The sequence below is a fragment of the Sinohyriopsis cumingii genome, chromosome 2, assembly GCF_028554795.1.
Source record: "Sinohyriopsis cumingii isolate HCF-2022 chromosome 2, ASM2855479v2, whole genome shotgun sequence".
Taxonomy (NCBI): domain Eukaryota; kingdom Metazoa; phylum Mollusca; class Bivalvia; order Unionida; family Unionidae; genus Sinohyriopsis; species Sinohyriopsis cumingii.
The window spans coordinates 39,034,582-39,057,337 of NC_142962.1; the positions used below are offsets into that span (position 1 = coordinate 39,034,582).

A 22,756-nucleotide genomic window follows, 5' to 3' on the forward strand; every position below is an offset into this window, starting at 1 on the left:
AAAGGCCACCCGCATTATAAGGCCACTTCCCTGCTGTATTAGGGGTGGCCTTATAAGAGGGGGACTACTGTATTTATTTGTGTTTTTCCTATGTGATCCTTAAGAGCCAGATCCTTTTCAAGCTTTTGGCATATTGGCCTTGATCAGAAACTTTTGCTGTCGATTACATTTTTGGCATATTGGCCTTGATCAGAAACTTTGGCTGTTGATTACATTTTTGGCATATTGGCCTTGATCAGAAACTTTGCTGTTGATTACATTTTTGGCATATTGGCCTTGATCAGAAACTTTGCTGTTGATTACATTTTTGGCATATTGGCCTTGATCAGAAACTTTTGCCGTCAATTACATTTTTGATGGCATTCCTCTTCCATTAAAAAGAAAGTATTTGTAAAAATTGGATTTGTTCCAGGTGATGGCAAAAGTCTCAAAAACTTAAAGGAATATAAGAATGTATTTTTACCCCAAGGTAAATTTGACCATTGATAGTATGATTTTATTTTTACTATAATTGTATATATTTATAAAGAGGTTGTTTATGGGTCTAATGATAGTGCTACAGGTGGATTGAGCCCAGCCTGCCAGTTGATTTTGTTTAATTAGTGCTTACTTTGATTGTATCAGTGCATGACATTATTTTGTATCATTGTCCAGTTGGAACATTTTGAAATGATTAAATAGTTGAACTTTTTCAAAATTCCGTAACTAAATTTTGAAGATCAAATAAACTTTGTGCTGATATTTTTTAAAATTCTTTTCAGAGTATACAAGTGCTATTATGTTTTCTATAATATTTCTTGATTTTTCCTTGTCTATAGAGTGAGCGTTTGCAGTCTGACCTGCTCATCAGTGTAGTGATATTGATCCTGGTGTTTGCTGTCCATGTCAGCACTGTTTTCACTTCACCAAATCTTCAGGTAACCTGACCATGTTGGGAAAAATTTCAACCAAATTCACAGATAACTTGAACATGTTAGGCATTCACTTGGAAGCGTGAATATGTTGAGGAACATTATGAATCAAGTCTACATATAACCAGAACACTTCATGCACACTGTGAACCTTTGCACAGAGAAATGGCTTAAAATTAAGCAAGTATTTAATAAAACCCTAATTTTATGGGTAAATCATTTGCAGATAAAGTACTAGATAGCAGTACTATTAGTTGCACTTTTTTGCATAAAAGTTGCATAATCCAAAATCTTGAAAAGCATTTATTCAGACTTAAAATATACTTCCAAGCTAAGAGGTCATTTTACTACATGTAACTTTGTTTGTTCACCTCACACTTGATACAGATAACATTAGGTGAGGCCAAAAGGTACCATATTTGTTGCAAATTTTGATACATGCAAAAATGAATATTTTTTCAATGTATGAAAAATAATGTGTAAAAGTATTATCATTTTGGGAAAGATATTGTGTACAAGAAAAGAAAAGACATGACATTGAGAACTACATGATATCTACATGACTGTCAAAAGACATGACATTGAGAACTACATGATATCTACATGACTGTCAATATTCAATTTATGCATGCTTGATTTAGTTGCACTAAAGCATGCATTAGTAACATTTGTTGCTTGCTCACATATGTGTGTGTTGGAATATATGGATTTGAAAAGGGGTAATATAGCAGAGACATAGGTGATTCAAATAAAATGAGCCCAAATATGAGAGAGAGAGAGAGAGAGATTGATTTCGGCCCTTCATGTCATTTTGCTCATTGTACCTTAAGTCCCCATTTTGCTATTGTAAATGGAAATTATGCAAAATACTTACCATGTTACTTCAGTTTCAAAGATAGAGAATTTAATTATCCAGCATTTATATCCATATAGACTCCATTTAGTTTAACTCCCAAGAATGACCTTGTAGCATGCTGTGTTGTTTTCTCTGCAAGTACAATGACATCCACATTCCTACCAATGATGATTACCATTCATCAGTAAGTGCTTGTACTCTTCCTGCAGTTAGGTGGTATTTGGTCTGATATTTGCTCTTGTTAAGCATTGCTATTACAGTGATTACAGATTTGACACTTCTGTCCGCAAATAAAAATGCATGACTGGTTAAGAACCTCCCCATGGGTAGCATCTTGAAGTTCCACTGTGCCATATGCATAAACATACATTAACATTGTTAAAAGAAACACAGCAAGATTAAAAATATAAAAGCAGCACATGTCCCAAAAACTATTTTTTAAAAAAATCATGTTGATTAGTAAACAGTATTATTTTCCCTAAAAGCCAGACCTAGGAAAAAAAAGTGAAATGGAATGTGGGCTGTGTACAGAACATGATGTAATCTTACTGTATTTTAAGCTGGAATTCTGAGACTGCAGATGCAAGCTGTTGTCAAGATGAATTCACACAAGGTTTATGTATATATACAACTCAAATCAAAAGTTAGGTTATGATTGTATATCTCATTGTTTTCATTTACAATGTACTTCTTGTTTTTTTATATATAACAGTATTTCATTGTTAAAGTTGGCAGCTAGTCCACTTTAAGTGATGTTACATATCAGACATTGTGCCCAATTCCAGTCATGACGACACCCACCAGCCAGTAAATAAGTCAGTCAGTCAATTACATAATTGTGTAAAATAAAATACTAAAAGTAATTTTGCACTGAATGGATATAAGCACACTAAATATTAGATCAAGCTAGATGATGATGGGAAAGAGAAAGTAATAACAGTAAAAACTAATTTGCTAAGAATATTTTCACTAAGTCAAGGAAAACTTGTGTAATTTTGAAATAATTTTCTGCATTTTACGTTACCTTTTTCAAAATCCTTTTACAACTTAAGTGGCAGCACAAATGCAGATTTTTAAAACTACATTGTGACAAGTTGAGATAGTTTGCATTTAAAATAAACATTAATGGGAATTTTGGTAATATGTAAGATGAAGCATTGTAAAGATTTGACGTATGTGCCCCATAATTGTTGAATTGGGACAGTTATGTTAATATCCTGATGACCTGTTTTTTCATTCTTGTGAACTAAAAGTTTGCCCTCAGATTTACAGATTTCACCCTTGGGTTTTCACAGCTGAGGAAATTTCTGCCCAGGTTTGAAATCCGGAGTAAAAACTTTGTTCTTAAATACAAATAGTAATGAAAAAATTGCTTGTCATTCCAGCCCCTGTTGAGTGATATCCTTTACTATGTGGTGGCGAGCTTTGGTTTCCTGATCCACTACCTGATCCCACAGCTACGCAAGGAGATGCCCTGGCTCTGCTGCTCCCAGCCGTTACTCAAGAGCTTTGAAAGAAGCTTCTTTGAAGTTCAAGGTAAGTTTTGCCCATGGCTAATTTAGTGACAGTGTAGTATCCATTCGAACTTTTTGATTAATTTGCTTAATGAAAATCAGTACATTTAATACTCTGAGCTATTCCATTTAAATCTACTGCAGAGAGGAATATGTACCTTAATTCTCTGCCTGTTTTGGATGGGGTCTGAATGTATTTTTCTTTTATGCCATTGCTATGATAGAAAAGAATATCATATTGCTTTGCTGCTGCCCATTTTTAAGTCAGTCCCAAAACCATGTATGCACAAAAACTATTGGACTTGCCATGAGATCTTGCACTCTTTACCATCACCATTTATAGATGAACTGGTTAGATTTTCAGGCTATTATGATTAATTTTCAGTTTTCTTTACACATTTTTCAATTTTTTGGATGTATACCTTTTTTAAAGAAACCTTGTTAACACAGTTAGGATTTATAAATAAGTTACATGTCTTCATGTGTTTGTTGGTTTTCTGAGTTTAATTCCACTTTTCGCACATGATAGGCTATACATGTTGGCCATTATATTTGGTAGAGAATGAACCCAGGAAAACCCTGGGAAGAACCATCGACCTGCAGGAAACTATTGACAAGCTTTCTCACCTGTCCATGTGGACTGAGGTGAGATGTCAGTACAGGTGAGTACTGTAAACCACCTGGCCACCCAGGGCCCCAAATCCATATGAAGATGATCTGGTACAGCAGTTTTCAAATTTTTTTAACACAGTTATTACAGTTTTTGGGCTTAGTTCTACTGCTTATGTACCAGAAGAACTTACACTATGACCTATCATCTGCCTGTGAGAATAAATTTGTCAAGCGCTTCTTTGGCCTGGTGGTTAGAGCATCTACCTCAAAAATATGGGAGGTAGTGGGTTCAAACCCCTACTGAGTTATACCAAAGACTTATAAAAATGTTATTAACATCCGCCTTGTTAGGTACTTAGCATTAAGAGGTTTATGTTAGGACTGATTTGCCTCATGTCAGGATAATGTGCCTGGGTGGGACATCATGCTACATGTCTGTGGGATGATGCCCCGGTGCTAGACATCACTATAAACTGCTACACTGCAGACATCTTAGCGATATGACTGAACATTTTTTAAAGCTACATTAAAAATCCAAATCACACACACACACATTTGTCATTATAACTCCTACTAAACCACTTAGAGGATTGTCATGATACTGTACACAAAACCTTGTTGGGCTGAAATGCTCAGGCATAAGATAAGGCCACCACCATGGCCATCTTGAAATTCTTGTTATCACTGCTCCTCCCGAATGGATGGTTATATCAATATGAAGGTTTCACTTAAAGAAGTGAAAATGATGCTAATCTCATGTCTATTATGGCTGCCACAGCAGCAACCCTTACATTGTGTTTCAGCAAACTTTACATTGTGTTGTTGCTTTTCTCTATCTTTCATCTATACTCAGGAATATTTCATCATCTGACATTTATATGCTGTAGGTTACGGTATTCACACAAATACATTCATACACTGTCACACAAGATTCATAGTTCATTTTTATATAATCTATTTTTTCTTGAATGTTTCATATTTAAATGGTAGTAACCCTGGTTTGGAAAATTACAGTTTAGAACAGGTTCCCATTTATGTTGTGATATAGTCAGCTTAGCTTACAAAATGGTGGTTAGAGGGGAGGTTAGAAATGTTTCTCTGCTGCCAAGTTCCCTGCTTTCCAATGCTGACTGAACACTCTCTCCACCCGTAGACTGTCTGCCGCTGACTGCAAGACTCCTGATATTCCGATCTCCAAACGGATGGTAGACACAAGTCATTTCAAAGGGGCTTCGGGTTTTGTTTATCTATCTCCCCTCCTCTGTGTCTTCCCTCTAATGGATGTGCCATCAGATTGGATGATGTACCGTATTCTTCAATAGGAGATACAGTGAGCATTGGAGATTGTACAGAATCAGCTGGGATTCTATTTATGTCTGTTTCTTGTCAAAAAGGACATTGGCAAGCAGAGGCTTATAATAGACATGATAAGCTTCAAAGAGTTCATTTTTCTGCCAAGGATCAAGATGTAGAAAATGAGGTCTTTACAACTTTTCAGCCAAATAATGCATTCTTTCATGTCCCTTTTCACCTGGCAAAGTGAAAGTTTCTATGGTTTGTTTGCCTCGACAAAGTTTACCAATTTTGAGTCCTTCATTCTGGTCTAAATATCAGCACCTGGGTCTTCATTCCAAAATTTTGGATTACTTTGTCACCCAGCTCTGGTTTACATCCTCTGCAGCATCGTTAGTGTATCTGGACAATCTCCTCCTAAAAATGGTATGTGCTATTCACCCCCAGGGCAGAAATGATCTTCTATCCCTTTTAAATCATCTTGGTTTTCTAGTGAACTGGGAAAAAATCAGAACTTGACGCGTTCTAGTGTTTTGTCTACCTGGTTTATAAAAAATCTCAATCTTGTATGTCTCCTTCATATCCACAGCATATGGATAATCAGACTTGTAGAGTTGGTTTCCAACAGGGCTTGGATTTTAGCAAGAGAGTTTTCTTGCATCTCTGTGAGTTGCTTAATGTGACAGCTGATCTGATCCATGGGGCCACCTTTATATTTGCCAGTTACAAATGATATTGCTGGCTCAGTGGTGGCCTCTTGTCAGTCCACTTGACCTGAAGGTAAATGTCACGAATGAGGTATGATCATTCCTGTGATAGTGGTGCATCCAGGTTGGCTTTCAACAGGAATTCCTCTGGACAAACCCAAGCGGAAATGACTATATGTATAGATGCCAGTACATACGCTTTGGAGCACACTTGTTTGGTCAGGGGTAAATGGGGACCATGGGAATAAACTTTTCACATGAACCTTAAAAAAATGAAAGCTGTCTTCAACATCTTTGAGCTCCAGAGGGACTGACTCTGCGAGAAGTAAGTTCCGTTTAAGTCAGACATCGTCATAATGGTGATTTATCTCAATTGGGTGGCATCAAATCACCTGACTTGTGCATGCTTTGGCTTTTTTTCATTAGTGTCACCAATTTCAGATTGACTTGTAAATCAGACACATTCCAGGCAGATGTTCTCCCTGATGTTCTGTTCAGACCTGGCCAGGTTATTCATATAGATAGGTTCCTTCATTCTTCAGTTTTTCATTGGATTTGGGGGCATCTTCTGATTGACCTGTTTGTGATAAGGTGGAACCACAAGCTGCCCACCTTTGCCTCACCAGTCCTAGAAGCCATGGCTGTACTGTCAATCATTTGGGAGGGGTTATGGGCCTATGCTTACCATCCTTCCCAAATGATATTAGTACTGAAATTAATACAGAAAATATGAGTCCATATTGCAAGATAATTCTGATAGCCCAACTCAGATAGGACAAGTCCTAGATCAACGGTCTACTCTTATTAGCAATAGACCTACCAAGAAAGGTTATGGCCAAACTGAATCTTCTCAAGCAACCAAAGTATTTCACCTCTGCCTGGACTGTCTTACTTGGTTCTTGATTGGGGAGAGAATCTTGAGAGGAAGAAGGCCCTTCATTCAGAAGGCTTTTGAGGAAAAGTGGCATATTTTTAGAAACTGGTGTAGAGTCAATACTATCATCCCTTTGAGTGTGTTGATCCCTCAGCTAGTTGAATTTTTTTTGTGTCTCTGCAAGGAGAAAATGTTGGCACCAATGACCAGGAAAGACTACCACTCCATGATATCCAACACATTCAATTACCTTGGCAGAGGAGATATTGGTCATGATAAAGATCTAGTAGACCTTCTTGCCAATTTTTATTTGAATAGACCAACTTCTGTAACCATTTTTCCAAAATGGAATCTCTCATTGGTCCTAACATAGTTCAACCCTAAAATTACAACCAATTGCCCAGACCTTGCTGAAGCTGTTATCGTACAAATCCTGTTTCCTGATAACTTTAGCTTTGCCTTGCAGGGTGAATGAGTTACATGCCCTTTGAGTTGATCTGAACTATCTTCAGTTCATATTGGATGGTTTGTTGATCCACCTGATACAACCAAGCTTTGTGGTAGAGAACTGGTTACCATCAGTGGGCAATCATAGAATCATCATAAGCTCACTTCATGTCTATGGCTAAGTTGTTTGCAGTGGCCATGTAAGATCCTGTTTGTGCCCCAAACACTATTTGAAGTGAATAAGGAAAGTTGTGGCAGCTGCAAATGACTCTTTTTTCCCCATGAAGGTGAGATAGCAGAATTTCACCTCTCAAGCATTATCTTCATGACTTAAGTGATTTATTTGCTCTGCATACTCAGACATCTCGAAAGATCGAAGTCATCTCATGAGGATTTTAGCTTATGAAATTAGAGCAATCTCTGTGAGCTTCACATTCAGATGCAATATTTTGATCTGAGACATAGAAGTTTTCAGCTGGCATGTAGAGTCAGTCTTGAGTTTTACCTCTGGGATTTAGCTTCATGTGCAGATTATAACTCTGGTGGATCTTGTGCCTGCAGCTCAGATGACCACCAGACCTAATTAAACCAACACAGCTTTGTAGCTTTGCAGATTTCGCCAATAAATTTGATGGCAAAATGTTTTCAATAATTATCTTCTTCACCTGATAAAGTGGTAATGGATCATTTGACCATAAGCTGTGTTGCTTTAAGCAGGAGAATGGGTTGTTCTTCATATAGGGAATCCAATCTTTCTTTCTTAGAAGGATACCTAAGGTCTGTGTTGGATGTTCAGCCTTCTCTCTACCCATTACCTACTGGTATTCTCCTAATGTTATATTGATTGGGAAAGGAGAAAGCAAATTTGATAGTAAATATGTTTCATAGGAAATATTTACAAGATCACATTATTTAAAGACCCTCACAACTGCCCTGTTATGTGAGGATCCTTGTTTGTAGTTTGGTCAGCTTTAAATTGGCAAGGGATAAAATTGGCAGAGTTACTGCCCTTTGTCTACAAGAAATAGAAAAGACAAACTTTCATCATTTAGTTGGGCTGGATTTTGTAAGTAGCATGTTTATATCCTAATGTTAATGTATTCTCAGATTTAATTTCCTATAAAATTTCTTTTCACTGAAAGACTTTTTAAGCTATCTAATTGTTTCTAAAAAGGTGCCAATCTGATGACATTTTCATTGATCATTTCGTTGAGTATCGTTTATTCACAGTATACCAAAGTCATTTGGAAAGAACATATAACAAAATGTATGACTTCTTATTAAAAGTTGATAATTTCATAATGTTGATTAAAATTTCCAAGTCCAGTCTGCCATTTTTGATGATAAAAAGAGTGATACATTGATGTTTCATTTACCAGTTTTTTTTGCATGGGTTTTCACTAGCAGACTAATTATATCTTGTTGTTCTCAAATGAAAATCTTGCCTGCCAATCTGACATAAAAAATGTGGCTGCCACAATGTTAGAATGTTCAAATAATCTCCAACTTTATTCACTTGATAGCCTGAACACGGTATAATCACATACTTCCCTTTAATACTGTTGCCACAATCTTACATTGAGGCCATGAAGTAAAAAATAGGACATTTTTTGATTATGGTCATTATTATTATTATTTTATTGGACTGCTCTGGTGGACTAGTGGTTAGAGCATCTGTCTTGGATGTGGGAGGTCACGGGTTCAAACCCTGGCCGAGTTGTACCAAAGACTTATAAAAATGGTACTAACAGTTGTTTCGCTAGGTGTTCAGCATTTAGAGGTTAGTGTTAGGACTGGTTTGCCTGGTGTCAGGATAATGTGACTGGGTGAGACATCATGCTACACGTCTGCGACATGATGCCATATTGCTAGACATCACTATAAACTGCCACACTGCAGACATTGTAGCAGTATGACTGAAATTTTTTTAAAGTTACATTAAAAATCCAAATCACATCACATCACATATTATTATTTTTATTGTTATTGTCGTTGTTATTGTTAATATTGTTATTATTATTATTATTAATATTCCCTTCTGCATATCCATACTTTGATGATGTTATGCTCTTTGATATAGTTTCAGTTTATCTTGGGAGCCATTTCATGTGTTTATTACAACACAGCTCTTGTTTAAAGTATTTTTTTCTGGTGCATATCTTATGAATGGCTTTACTTTTTTCTTCAGGCCCAGCAAAAATAATGTGGTTTGAGAAGCTGTATGTATGGATGCGGTTCATTGAGAGAAATGGAATGTACCCAGTCATCATACTTTGTGCCTTAACAAGATCTGTTCCAAAGATTTTATGCAAATTTGGCAACTAGTAAGTTTCTTGGAATTAGATTAATTTACAGAAATTAGATTGATTTACAGATTTGTTCGTAATATTGGAGCGTGTGCAATTAATGAAAGACTTCCTATCTTGTGTTTTCAACTATTTATTAACAAGTCATCTGCTATTTCAGATATCTTCTGTTTAGTTCTTGTTTGTTCCAAATGATCTAATTTACACTTGGTAACTTTGGGATTCCATAGATAACTAAAAGTATGCAATATTTATGTAATCTTTACATCAGATGATCAAAACAGAAGATGTGGTAATGATTTAAGTTTAAAATTAAATACAATATTTCTTTGATAGATAGACCCTGCAAGATGCCTGGTGAATCAGTTTGACAGAATTGCTAATTAAATTCTCAAGTTTTCTTATCATGAATATTCTGATTAGTCGTACACACTTTGTTTCACATGTTTGAGTAAACGCTGTTTGCAACAACAAAATGTCACTGAATATCAGATTTATTGTGTAGTAGAAGGCAACTGTGAAGCTTGATGTGTACCTTTAGGACTTTTTGTATATCAAGCAGTGGATTAATCAGGTTCCTTTTCAAAGTGTGCAGAGCTACACAAACCCGTATATCCCAGATTAATTTATAAAAAAATGTCTGTAAATTGTATACAAGACCAATTGATTATTTGCAGTTTTGGACCCTTGATCATTGTTATTTGTGGACTGAAGCTACTAAGATTTGCCTTTGCCAACACCCCGAAACAGCATATGATCCTTGCCTTCACCGTGTTCTTCTTTAAGTATGATTACAGTTGGGCTACAGAGTCATTCCTTATTGATTATTTCTTCATAGCCATCCTTTTCTGTAAAGTAAGTACATGCAACATTATTAGTTTCTATTCATGATTCTTATCTGTCAGATTGCTTTAGAAGTAGGCGATGTAGCAGAATTAAAAGATTTCAAAGGCCTTCCCAAACAAATGCCATAAAGACTAGAATAACTTAAAGACAAGATTTGTTTCTTTTTATTTTATCAAATTATTTTTATGTAGTTACACTTAATTTCTGTATGGTTTGCATAAATTTTAAAAGTGCCAATAAGATTTTCTTATGTTTTTGTGTCAGTAGATAAGAATTTCTGAATTTCCATATGTTGTGGCCTGAATCATGCTTATCCTGTGTTTTACTCCATGTTGGATCCAGAAGTATTTGTTACATGAAAGTGTTAAAAGACATTCAGAGCGAATCAGTTGTTCTAAGTGAGCTATTTATCTTAAATTTTATTTGGAAAATGCAAACCTTGAAACACATGCAACTGATTAGTGCCTGAAATATTTCCAGTGTGTTTGAATCAAACAGATTAGCCTATAATTGTTGTGAAATCTTATGCTCTCACTGCAATGGTAGCATTTTGTTGCTGTCCTTCAGTATGCCTGCGTAAATGATTTCACTGCGAGTGTACAAAAATAAAAGCTCGAAAGTTCACACAGTTCGTCATGATCATAAGTAAATGACTTATTTAGATTTTCAGGCTTTTACTGCAATTATTCAATTATTTTAAACATATTTTGAACTTTTCAGACTTTTTTGGTCAAACATATTATAAGCATTAGTAAGCAAAAGCCATTTGAAATAGACAATGACATTTAGTAGGCATGTTTATATGTTGATGTATGTAACTTGATTTGATATTCTTGTTATTAGAGCAGGTTTTAAATTTTTTGGATGCATTTGTGAATGTTTGGGACATAAACCTTTTAGCATGGTTAAGCAACCTTTGTCTGTACTCACTTTCAAGTTTGGTCCAACTACACACTGCACATATGCAGATTTGCCATCACATAATATATTGGCCTATTTGGGTCTTTGCAGATAGTTAGAAATAATCAGTAGAATAAAGAACGTAGACCCTGATATGCCAGTGCATTATGCAACAGAAGATTAGGGTACATGATGCTTGCAGTTGGACTGGATTTATAAACAAGTATATATGGTACTTGTTTATAAATCCAGTTCAATTTGTTTACCTAAAGTATATATGGTATTTTAGGTAAACAAATACAATGTGTATGCTTAATTGTATTCTTATGTGGGTAACCTATATGTGGGTATGTGTTTATTTTATCTAAATATATTTAATGATGCAATAGCAATTTTCAAATAGTAGGCACATTTTTTATTTTCGAAAGTTTTAGTTTTTGGTTTGCAATGGGAGTATACATGTCTTACAAACACAAATCTTGTTTTATTTCAGTTCTGTGATTTATACCTGAAGATGAAATTCATCATTACATACATTGCCCCATGGCAGATAACATGGGGATCTGCCTTCCATGCATTTGCTCAACCTTTCAGTGTGCCTCGTATCCTTACTACAGACGTGTAGCTTTATATTTTATTATGCAAAGTTTGCACCAGAGAAGAGTTGATTATGTTTTCAGATTTCTGAATATTTGATTGATTACATATCTTTGTAAGCACTGAGAATAAATTGGTCTCTTGAGGTTATTACACATTACAAATGTAGTCTGCGTGTAGTTTTATGAGTTGAAAGAAAAGATGGCTTAAATAAAACAAGGTGTAATTTTTGATAACTTGAGTGACATGTTTAAAATGTCATAATCATAGCTAATATGTCTGTGTTTCACATAAAATGTTTTGAAATTTTTGTATTATGGTGATGTATTGTGTTGTATTATAACAGGCAAAGAATAATGAGTCTCTAGCTCCTTCCATTTCAAAATAAAATTGTTTTACACTTCATTTTTCCAGTTTCCTTAACAATTTCTCAGATTCAGCAATGCTTTTCCTTCAAGCAGGGATCTCAGCACTTTTTTCGACTCCTTTAAACCCCTTCTTGGGTAGTGCAATATTTTTCACATCCTACATTAGACCTGTGAAATTCTGGGAAAAAGATTACAAGTGAGTCACCTTTGCTTCATTTGTAATGCTTTTGTTGTATTTCTTGATACTGTATATACTTTTATGAAATATATAATGAAAAAAAATCATCATATGTGAACAGGTCTTTTGTCATTGCTAAAACAATTTACCATTTTAAATACAGTAATCCCCCTCATGAATGGTCCCCCTGACCAGTGGCCACCCTCTTTTTATGGCAAGAATCCCTTGGCACCAACAAGTTTGTGTTCAGAAGAATCCCTCAAGAAAGGCCACCCCTCTAAAGCAACCAGCAGACAAAACATCTTAGTGCAGAAATGTAAAATTTCCTACCTCGCAAGCGGCCACATTTTATTATTAATATGTGTCCAGAACCAATATTGAATTATGGTTAGGTAAGTAGTCCGATTATCTTTCCTGATATCAGGTTTTCTTTACTCAGAGAAGCGCTGGCTAAAGTACATGTACTACTAAGGTTAGTATTATTAATGTTGGCCTTTAGAGGAAATGGGGTCAGCAATGTTTTGATAGAGTTTTGGGTTTCACACAGCGTTTTTTTGGTGGGTTTTTTTGTTTTTGTTTTTTATTATGACTTCTTGTAAGTTTCAAGATCATAACATGGGCAGCATAGGCCAAATCTAGATTTTGTGGATTAACACACACAGGTAAATTAACCTTAAACAAAACAGGGTACCAGAGAAAGACCGTAAGATCATGGGACAGTACATGTTTCACATCCTTGATAAACAAGGATTTTCGTTTACTCTACAAAAGTTTCATCTGTAAAATTAAAATGCAGTACTGTACAGTTAGCAACATTGGAATAAATTGTTACAGAACTTTAACATGTAAATGAAGAAATAAATATCCAGATGGAAAAGTAAACGTTTTTTGATTTAACGACAATGGAGAGAGTTCACTTTACGATAAATTTTAAGTTGGGAAGACTCAAATAAACAAACATTGTAACAGATAGGGAGTCTGTTCTGTAGCTGTGGAAAAATTGAGTAAATGGAAAGAAAACTATTTTAAATATGAAACAGTGTATGTACCAAGATTTAAATAACATTTTTGAATGGTTTTGCATTGCGCATGCCAACACTACACAGCTATCATTTCACGCCTAAGAATAAGAAATGTTAATTTATTTTACCTTGAAATAACTCTGTTTTTAAGGCAAGAAGAACATTTTAATAATTATTACTACATTTAAGTAAATATATTAACTGCTTTAAGTTGTATGTAGATTTCTTACTATATACACATACATATACATACACATACATCATAAATTTATTCCCCCTCTGGAAAGGCCACCTGTTTTATATGGCTACTTTTCCAGTGCAGAAGGGGTGGCTGTATAAGAGGGGGACCACTGTACATATTAGGAACAGCAGTCATTAGTTCATAATTTATTAAGGTCTTGGATCGACATGTGGGAACCCGATAGTAATTTCCTTTTATTGACTCTTCATTAGTGGACCTGTCCATCTTTTTATTCAGTCAACCAACATAGATCCACAACCCTTACACATAATTGGATACCATTAGGTAGATGATTTGCCTATGTTACAGATATTTGTATCATATATTCTAGAAATTCTTACATTACTCTAAGTCATTTTTAATTCTTTCATTTTGTTTGATTTTATATTTTAGGGAAATAAATTTATATTTTGGAAGATTAAATGCCTGTCTTGTTAGATATTTTAAACCCTGTTACATAATAAAATGGGGACCCCGAGTGGCTGAGTGGTCTAAAGCGCTCTTCGTTACGGATCACTGCCATCTCACTTCTGTCTGTGGCAGTTCGAGTCTAAGATTCAGCCAATGTGGGCATGTGAGAAAGCTTGCCAGTAGCTTCTCGTGGGTCGGTGGTTCTTTCCGGGGTTTTCCGGGTTCTTCCTCCACCATTAATACTGGCCGCCATGTATAGCCTATCGTGCTGACAAATGGCGTTAAACCCCACAACAACAACAACAACAACATAATAAAATGTTACTGGATTTCTGTTTTTAGCTCCATTGGTCATAAACCAGAAGAGTTTATGGCCTGGTCTGTTGTCCATTGTCCATCTGTCCATTTTGCACAAGTTTGTTATCACTAGAGGATAATATGTTTTGGTGTCTGTTGCCATTTTTGTTTCTGCACAATAACTCAAGATGTCCATCATGTACAGTTATCAAGCTTTGTGGATAAGATGCACTAGGGATAAGGAAAAAGCTGTCAATATTGGGGTCAAAAGGTCAAAAGTCTTCTGGTTAAGTTGCTGTTGGGTTTATATTCCCTTGTTGATAACATATGGTGACATGTTAAACTATGGTATCAATGCAGTTATTTCCCTCTGTTGAATTATGGTGTTAATGAAACTGGTTAGTGACCAGGTATTACCAGACTACCATCCCAGCAGATGGGAGGAAATGCCTCAAAAATTGTATCGTTTCATAGACCCATACCTGCTTATGCATTATGCACTGGCAGATTTTGGTCTCTATGTATTTGCAGAGTCTCTAGCTTGTACATGTGAGTATAGTTGAGATGTAATGCTTTTATGTTATTTGTTGAACTTTCTATATCAAAATTCATATAGCATTCCCCGTAATAATAGAGATTCTTAGCCAAATATTAAGTAACAGCATTTAGAAATTAAGCAAAGGATGCACATGTTACATTGTTTTAAATGATAATATTAAGATATTAAGTTATTAGGGTCAATCACATAAGGTCTTTGAGTTTTAATACAAGTCAGTATAATATTTCTGTATGATTTTTCATAATGTGATAGCTTTATACTCTTTTGCAGTACCAAGAGAGTCGACCACAGTAACACTCGATTATCACATCAGCTTGAGCGAAATCCAGGTTTGTATACCCTTAGCTCTTCAAATGAACCATCAGCTTTTTGACAAACTGAATCTAGATATTGTGATTTTAAGGAATTTGGAGGGAAAACCTGTACTTCAAAAAGAGTTTTTCTAGAAAATCAGTATTTTCCCCAATTAAATTCAGACTTAAAATCTGGCTTTCTCTTCTTAGCTTTACCAATCATAGACCAGAACAGGCTATGGGATGGTCTGTTGTCCATCATCCTTCTGTTCGTTGTTCATCTTTTGACGACCGTCTGTCCATTTGGACAAGTTTATTGCGGCTCTTCCTAGACTACTTGGAGAATTGACATGAAACTTTACACACACATTCATATCTTTGTCTAGTTGGACCTAGATGAAACTGGTGCTGCTGCATGTCCAGTATGGCCACCACAATGGACATCTTGAAAATCTTATTGCTACTCCTCCAGAACATGGTGTTTTCAGTAAAAGATTCTTTTGATGTTTAGTTGGTCCTAAAATAAAATTGTGCCTGTATGAGGTCCAATATGGCTGCCATGGCAGCCATCTTGAAAATCTTTATATTGCAACTCCATCCAAACAGAAAGTTTTATTGATATCGAGTTTTAATGAAAAGGCTTATTATAAAATTCATTAAATCTTCAATGAAAATGGTCCTGATGTGATGTTCAACATGGCCTCCACAGCAGCCATCTATAAAATCTTTTTATTGCTACTCCTCCTGAATGGAAAGTCATATTAAATTATGTTTTAACCAGAGGCTTATTATGATGGTTGTAAATAAAATGGTGCTGATCAGGGGCATAATATGACTGTCACAGTGGCCAGCTTGAAAATCTTGTTAACACTACTCCTCCTCAATGAATAGCCATATTATAATGGGGTTTTCACTAAAAGGCTTCTTATAATGTTTGATTGATTTTAAATTAGAATGATGATGATCTGATGTCTAATACATAGGCATCTTGAAAATCTTGTTTTAGCTACTTTTCTTAAAGTGAAAGTCATTTTTACATGGCGTTTTCATCATAAAAGCTGTTATGGTGACTAATTGGTCCTAAATGAAAATGACTAACCTGCAATATGGCCTCCATGGTGGCTGTCTTGAAAATAATGTTTTCTTTCCACCCAAATGGATGGCTAGCTCCTCCAAAGTGCATGGCTATAACACTAATTGACTTCCTATGATATCTGTTTTTTCCTAAATCAGAATGGTGCCAGTCATACATCCAGTATGGCTGCCTTGATGGCTGTCATGAAATCTCGTCACTACTTCCACTGATGGTGCCAATCTGACACCCGGTATGTCCACAAAAGCAGCTAATTTGAAAGTCTTGATATTGCTGAGGAATATGAGAACAGGTTGCAGCATTCAGCCATTAAAAGGATGAAATGGTCTTATTTCAGTTCATGGAAATTCTTTTTTAGCCAGTAGAGCATCGGCCTCTTCAAGGGGCTCTTGTTTTCTTTGGGTGTCATTCTTAAATTTCAGGAAATGTTATTTTGTCATTCTCATTTCTCTTGTTGAAGCCAGAGGATCAGCAATAATATGCTTAAGTGGCTTGTACTACTTTGTGGAAACAATCTTAAATCAGTGATAATATTTTGTTCTTCTTAAAAATCTTGATCCAAGAAGCAGCTATCAGTGCTATACCTGTATACAATTTGATACATATACTGTGAAAATAGTTGTAGTATGGATCATTCATCATGGTGAGCTGGTCTTCAAAACAAAGCATTTTTGTTATGTTTTCTTGTGTCATTTTGGTCATCTAGAAGAGGGCAGGTATGACTAGAAATTGATGATAGTTGGGCTTGCTTTAAATATAAAATGAGAACACTGTATTGTAGCCAGGCCGTGTTGTTCCTATAGCTCTTTCCTTTCTTTTTTTATAAATTTATTTAAAGCACAAAATAGCTTAGTCTGTATAATTAATACAATTTTAATTTAATTTCATAAGAATAAACATGAGTTTATGTAGGGGAAAGGGCATGAGATGAGAGCTTCATGATTCTGAATGTTTAACTCTTCAATGTTAACGTTGTTTGCCAGATTTTTTTAAGATGTAGCAGCATCAATCTTGCATGTGAATAACATTTTGTTTTGTTTCTTGCATCAGGTGCAGATGATAACAACTTAAATTCAATATTCTATGAGCACCTCACTCGATCACTGCAGCACAGCTTGTGTGGGGACTTGATGCTAGGACGCTGGGGTAATGCTGAGCAGGGTGACTGTTTTATCATGGCATCTGACTCACTTAATGCCCTTGTACATATCATAGAGATGGGTAATGGTCTAGTTACATTCCAGCTCAGAGGATTGGAATTCAGAGGTAAGTGGAAAGCTTGTTAGCTTACCTCATCTCTTCTTAGTCTTCATCTTCTGTCTATGAGAGTCACATTAATTTGGTTGTAATTTCAGATAAGGATTAAATAATTGTCAGATAATATTAGTATTAAAAATTTTGTCTTGTTATCAATACACTTAATTCCAGACTTGTATTCAAGATTCATTTCATTTTCTTTTCATTTGCATTCCATTCACATTTCGGATATTATGTCATCTTTTTTTGTTTAATATCTCAGAAATGCATTTTGATTTTGTGTTTATTGCATCAGTTCATTATTTCTTTTTATTTATGTTTGATACTAGTTTGATTGGAACAATGTGAACATATAGTCGTAAAGTATTTGTTAGCAGAGTCGGTTTTATTATTTCATTTCTTTCAAATAAAATTTGTTTAGATGCAGTCACCAGTGATGATGTTATCAGATAAATGATCTATATAATAACTTATTTGATGGCTTGAATACTTGATATTTGACCTTAAAAAGAGGAATTGCTCACATGTTACAAAGATTGGAATAAATTGACACTGCTGTTTTGGGTTGCAACTCATGGGTTAAGCACCACTGCTGTAATGTATCTGGCATTCATTTTGCTCCAGTTGTTACTTGTGTCTTGTAAATGGTGAAAAATTGTCTGTCACTGTAGTGGACCAGATGTTACTTGTGTCTTGTAAATGGTGAAAAATTGTCTGTCACTGTAATGAACCTGATGTTACTTGTGTCTTGTAAATGGTGAAAAATTGTCTGTCACTGTAATGAACCTGATCTTTGAATACCATATTTCTTGTACCTTGAATTTAAATATCTTTTACAAAGTACAAAAATAATTTATAAGAAACTTATTATGTAAGGGAAGAAATCATGTGTAAAACAAAAAAACAAGACATTGAGAAGGACTAAACATCTAAATGATCATCAGTAATAAAATGTCTTAGACTAGTACAATACATATTGCTTTCACATTAGTACAATACATATTGCTTTCACATGCTTACATATGTGCATATTAAAATAAGTTAGTTTGAAAATGAATAACTTCAACACAGACATAATATTCCATAACACATTTTTGTTCTTACATCTCATGATCAAAACAAAATAAACTCTGATATGAGTGAGAGAAAGAGATTTCTGCCCTTCTTTATGCCATTTTCTTAATATATCTTACTGCTCCCCCCACCCAATTTAGCTAAAGCTTTTGTCAAAGAGAAAAATGTAATAAAAGTAAATTGAAATTATACAAGACATTCCTTCAGTTTCAAAGATATGAAATTTAAATATTCAGTATTTATATCTATATAAACTGCATTTAGTTTAAATCCTAACAATGATTATTTTGAATGCAGTATTGTTTTCTTTGCAAGTACAGTAATCTCTCCATTCCCACCAATATTTTTTACCATTTATTAGTAAGTGCATGTACACTTCCCGTTGTTAGGCAGCATTTGGTTTGATCTATGCTCATACTAGTTGTTAATTTTAATTCAGAGCTCTGACTTTTCTGTCAAGGAGTTAAAAGGTGTCACTGGTTAAGAAACTTTAATGAGTATGTACCTTTCATTGCCCTGTATCATATGCATTAACTTAAACACTGTTGAATGAAACAAAGAAATAAAAAGCATTGAAATGTAAACATTGTTTATTGCCTTAAGAGTTTGACCTAAGAAATAAGGGTGGTACATACACCACTCCCTCGATAACTCGCACACATCGGGGTCCAGAAACATCGACCGCATTATAAGTGAGGCGCAAGTTATCGAGGGACCTATAAAATAAGCCCAAAACCAATAAAGTGATTGACGACATAACGGAGAAATAAGGGGGGGGGGTAAGGCAGATTATACAGTTGAATACTCACTTTATAATCGTTCTGAGATTAAATGTTAATAAATATCTCTTGATAACGGTGTACTTTATTATTTCCTCATAGGACAACATTAATTTCAGGATGTATATTGAGGCGATCATCGTAAACATTATTCCACGTGGTTTCCGTTCGCTTAACATGTGTACCACTTCACACATTGTGTACTACGTCACTAATTTTTATGTTGAATTGGATACATTCTAGTTTTATTGTTTGATCCAAATTAGACGTTTTTTTATATACAAAAGATCGACTCTTTTCGAGAAACAGTGTCGATCGAACGATAGATAGATAAATATTTTTGAACGTGATAGAAGTAAAATGGAAAACAAAAAAAACAAGGGTTAATCAGTACAGATGTATTTAATTGGTCTACAAATTTAAAACAACGTAAATTAGAACAAGTTAATACTTGCCGTTTGTGCCATGCTTGACAAATATCAATTCACTTTTTGAAAAAAAATCAGTTATTTTTGTGTGTGTGTGTTACTCCTTGGTTTCTCTGCCGCAGAGCAAAATCCCTCAGATTTCTCGACTGCATGAGCTTTACGTAGTCAACATTTTGGGTCTCCAGCCACCTTATGGCAATATCAAAATATTTTATTGCTTCCTGTGCAGAGGGGTGGGGGGTGCAACATCTGCGTCTGCATCACTTTCAACACTTGTGTTACTCCAGTTAGAATTGTCTTCTGCTGCAAATTTCTTTGCTATAGAAATAATTATAGTTTCATCTGACATGTATTCGGCTGTGGGGCAATCATTGTCAGCACAAACCACTCCTCCATATCATCAAGAGAAACGCCCATTTCAGGACCATGAGTCTGTACGAATTTCTCCCAAACAGCCTCGGCATTAATGACATCAGTTTCACTGAAACATTCGAAGTCACTATCATCGTCGTTGTCTCTGTTACTGTTTTGCTTTACGTCAAAGGCAGCTCCAAGACCCTTAATCCAGCACCCAAGGTCTCTTGTAATCGATTTTTTTTTAATGCAACAAACACTTCCCCAAGTTGTTGATCAAAACAAAGCCGGCATGTACATGTAATTAGGTTCTCACAGAAGTACTCACGGGTTTCGATGTGATGGTCGATTGACTCTTTTCATGTTTTCAATGAACATAATATGTTGTGATTATAATGTTTACACTGAAACGGAATTAAAGGATTAGAACATGACTTTCACAACGGAAGACGTTTAATTGGTGTTTATTTCATTCTCTTTTGCCACCTGTTAGCATTTACCAGACGTTTTCATTGATCGCTATTTCACCAGACTGTTTATTTACAGTATACTGACAACTATTTATCATAAAAACTTAAATAATATATGATATCTTTAAACAGAGGCCTCGCTAGGATTTTAAAACTGGGTCTTTCTGCCTCTGAAGTCAATCACTAAATATCAGTACATTTTCTCACTCGGCCGCTAGTCAAAGCCTTTGAACTAGTTGCCTAGCTGTTGCATCGTGTTCTTTTTTTTTTTGTGAATGTACTCTTATAAAATGGCAACAGTACATCAAAGAGTCTTTCAGTCACTGAATTCTGTCATTGTAAATATCAGCACAGTTAACTGATCAACACATTTTCCCACAAAGCAGGTGGCTGAAACAGGACTGGCAAATCTTTGAATTTTCCCGCGCACCTATTACATGCATACGGAGGACTCCTGCCTCAGTGATTTTCTGTGTCCCAGATCAAAAATTGGCATCCAAATACACATAATTAAGCATTTTCGAGATCTCTGAAATTAATTCTTCTTTAGAACTTGCAAATTTCAAAATATGGATTATATTTTTACGGGCATTAAACACCATTTTCGATGATAAAATGAGCAATGTATCAAGGTTTAATTTATCAATTCTTATCGTAATTTTTTCATGTTCAGCATATTTTAAAGATATTTTAAATACATTTTCTCTGGAAAAAATCAGGAGCCAAGATGGTCACCGCGTTATAAGCGGGATCGCGAGTTATCCGGGTGCGAGTTATCAAGAGAGCGGTGTACTGTGGGCTCTTTAGAAAAGATTTATAATTCTTTTTACATGTCAGTAATTAAAGATACTGAGTCCTCATATGTGTACTTTTGGCACTTTTGCCATGCTGAATTCACACATACATTTCATATTGATACTTGGTTGTTTCCTTCATTGTTTTCAGTTACAAGTTTCTTTGTTTTCTATAATACAAAGTTAATGCATAGAGAATCATCATGTCATTGTGAAAAAAACCTGTTTATTATAATGGAGACTATGTGGAAAAAGATTTGCAAATTGGAGTACATAAGGTACTGTAAATATCTGTCAAAAAAAGGACCATCTTTACTCACTTATAAATCAAGTCAAACAGCAAATTTCAAAGATTGTAATCTGCCATTGCATAATTGCCTATAAATCAGGGTCTGTGTTGTTTGTTCTACTGATTACTCCCAACAAACTGCACAGACCCAGATCTCCCAGCACATTATGCAACTGTGGATCTGTGCAGCAAGTACCTGTTATGTTATTTTAATATGAATGGGATGATCACTACCTGATGATTTAGATGGATGAAAAGAAAAAAAGTAATTGTAGTAATTTCAGTTTAACATACATTTTATGAAAATAGCTAGTACCATTTTTAATAGTTGGTATTGAAGAAAAAATCCTAAACATATACATAAATATGTCAGGAAAAAATAAGTGATGCATAAAATAGATTTTGACTATAGAAATGCAAAATTTTGGCCATTTTATTTTTACGATGTTCGTATGTATACATTAATTCTTAATCATTTTGATCTTTTGATTTTAGACTTTACTTGTACAAGCAAGATTGATAAATTTTCAGTTGTAAACCATCCACAAAAATATTAGTACCAACAAATAATTATGATTTAATTCAACTGTGTACAAAAAAATTATAGGCTGCCAGAAATTTGCATGAATCATGGTATAATGCAGAATAGCTTTAGACAATGGCAGTTCATAAGCAGCTTGGAAAATAATCAGTTTTCAAATCCAGTTATGAATGTTTTGTTTGGTTTTTGGTTTTTATTTATTATTTATTGTTCTGCATTGTTGATTTCTGCTTTCCATCTTCAAAATTTATTCATCACTTCAGTTGAATTCATTCTGCACTTCATTTATATTCATTCTGCATTTGTTTCAATAGCAAAGTTCCTTGTTTAAGGGTCAGTGGTATGTAGTTACATCAAGAAATAGTTCGTGATGGTCTTGTGCAGTGTTTAAAATAATTGGTTCCTTATTGTATTGATGCACAGAAATGCAGAGATGAGACATTCT

General features: G+C 34.9%; 1 protein-coding gene across 5 annotated transcripts in view; it reads left to right on the top strand.

The window, feature by feature from the left end:
- LOC149804684 (pecanex-like protein 1) overlaps nucleotides 1-22,756 on the top strand; it is a 160,589-nt gene that overhangs the window by 99,682 nt on the left and 38,151 nt on the right. For all 5 annotated transcript variants that reach the window (XM_089943005.1, XM_089943014.1, XM_089943031.1 and 2 more), the window contains 8 exons: nucleotides 819-917; nucleotides 3,153-3,303; nucleotides 9,403-9,538; nucleotides 10,198-10,375; nucleotides 11,760-11,868; nucleotides 12,298-12,427; nucleotides 15,210-15,268; nucleotides 17,376-17,591. In XM_089943005.1, coding sequence (XP_089799131.1) covers nucleotides 819-917; nucleotides 3,153-3,303; nucleotides 9,403-9,538; nucleotides 10,198-10,375; nucleotides 11,760-11,868; nucleotides 12,298-12,427; nucleotides 15,210-15,268; nucleotides 17,376-17,591 — 1,078 coding nt within the window. The remainder of the gene's footprint in view (nucleotides 1-818; nucleotides 918-3,152; nucleotides 3,304-9,402; nucleotides 9,539-10,197; nucleotides 10,376-11,759; nucleotides 11,869-12,297; nucleotides 12,428-15,209; nucleotides 15,269-17,375; nucleotides 17,592-22,756) is intronic.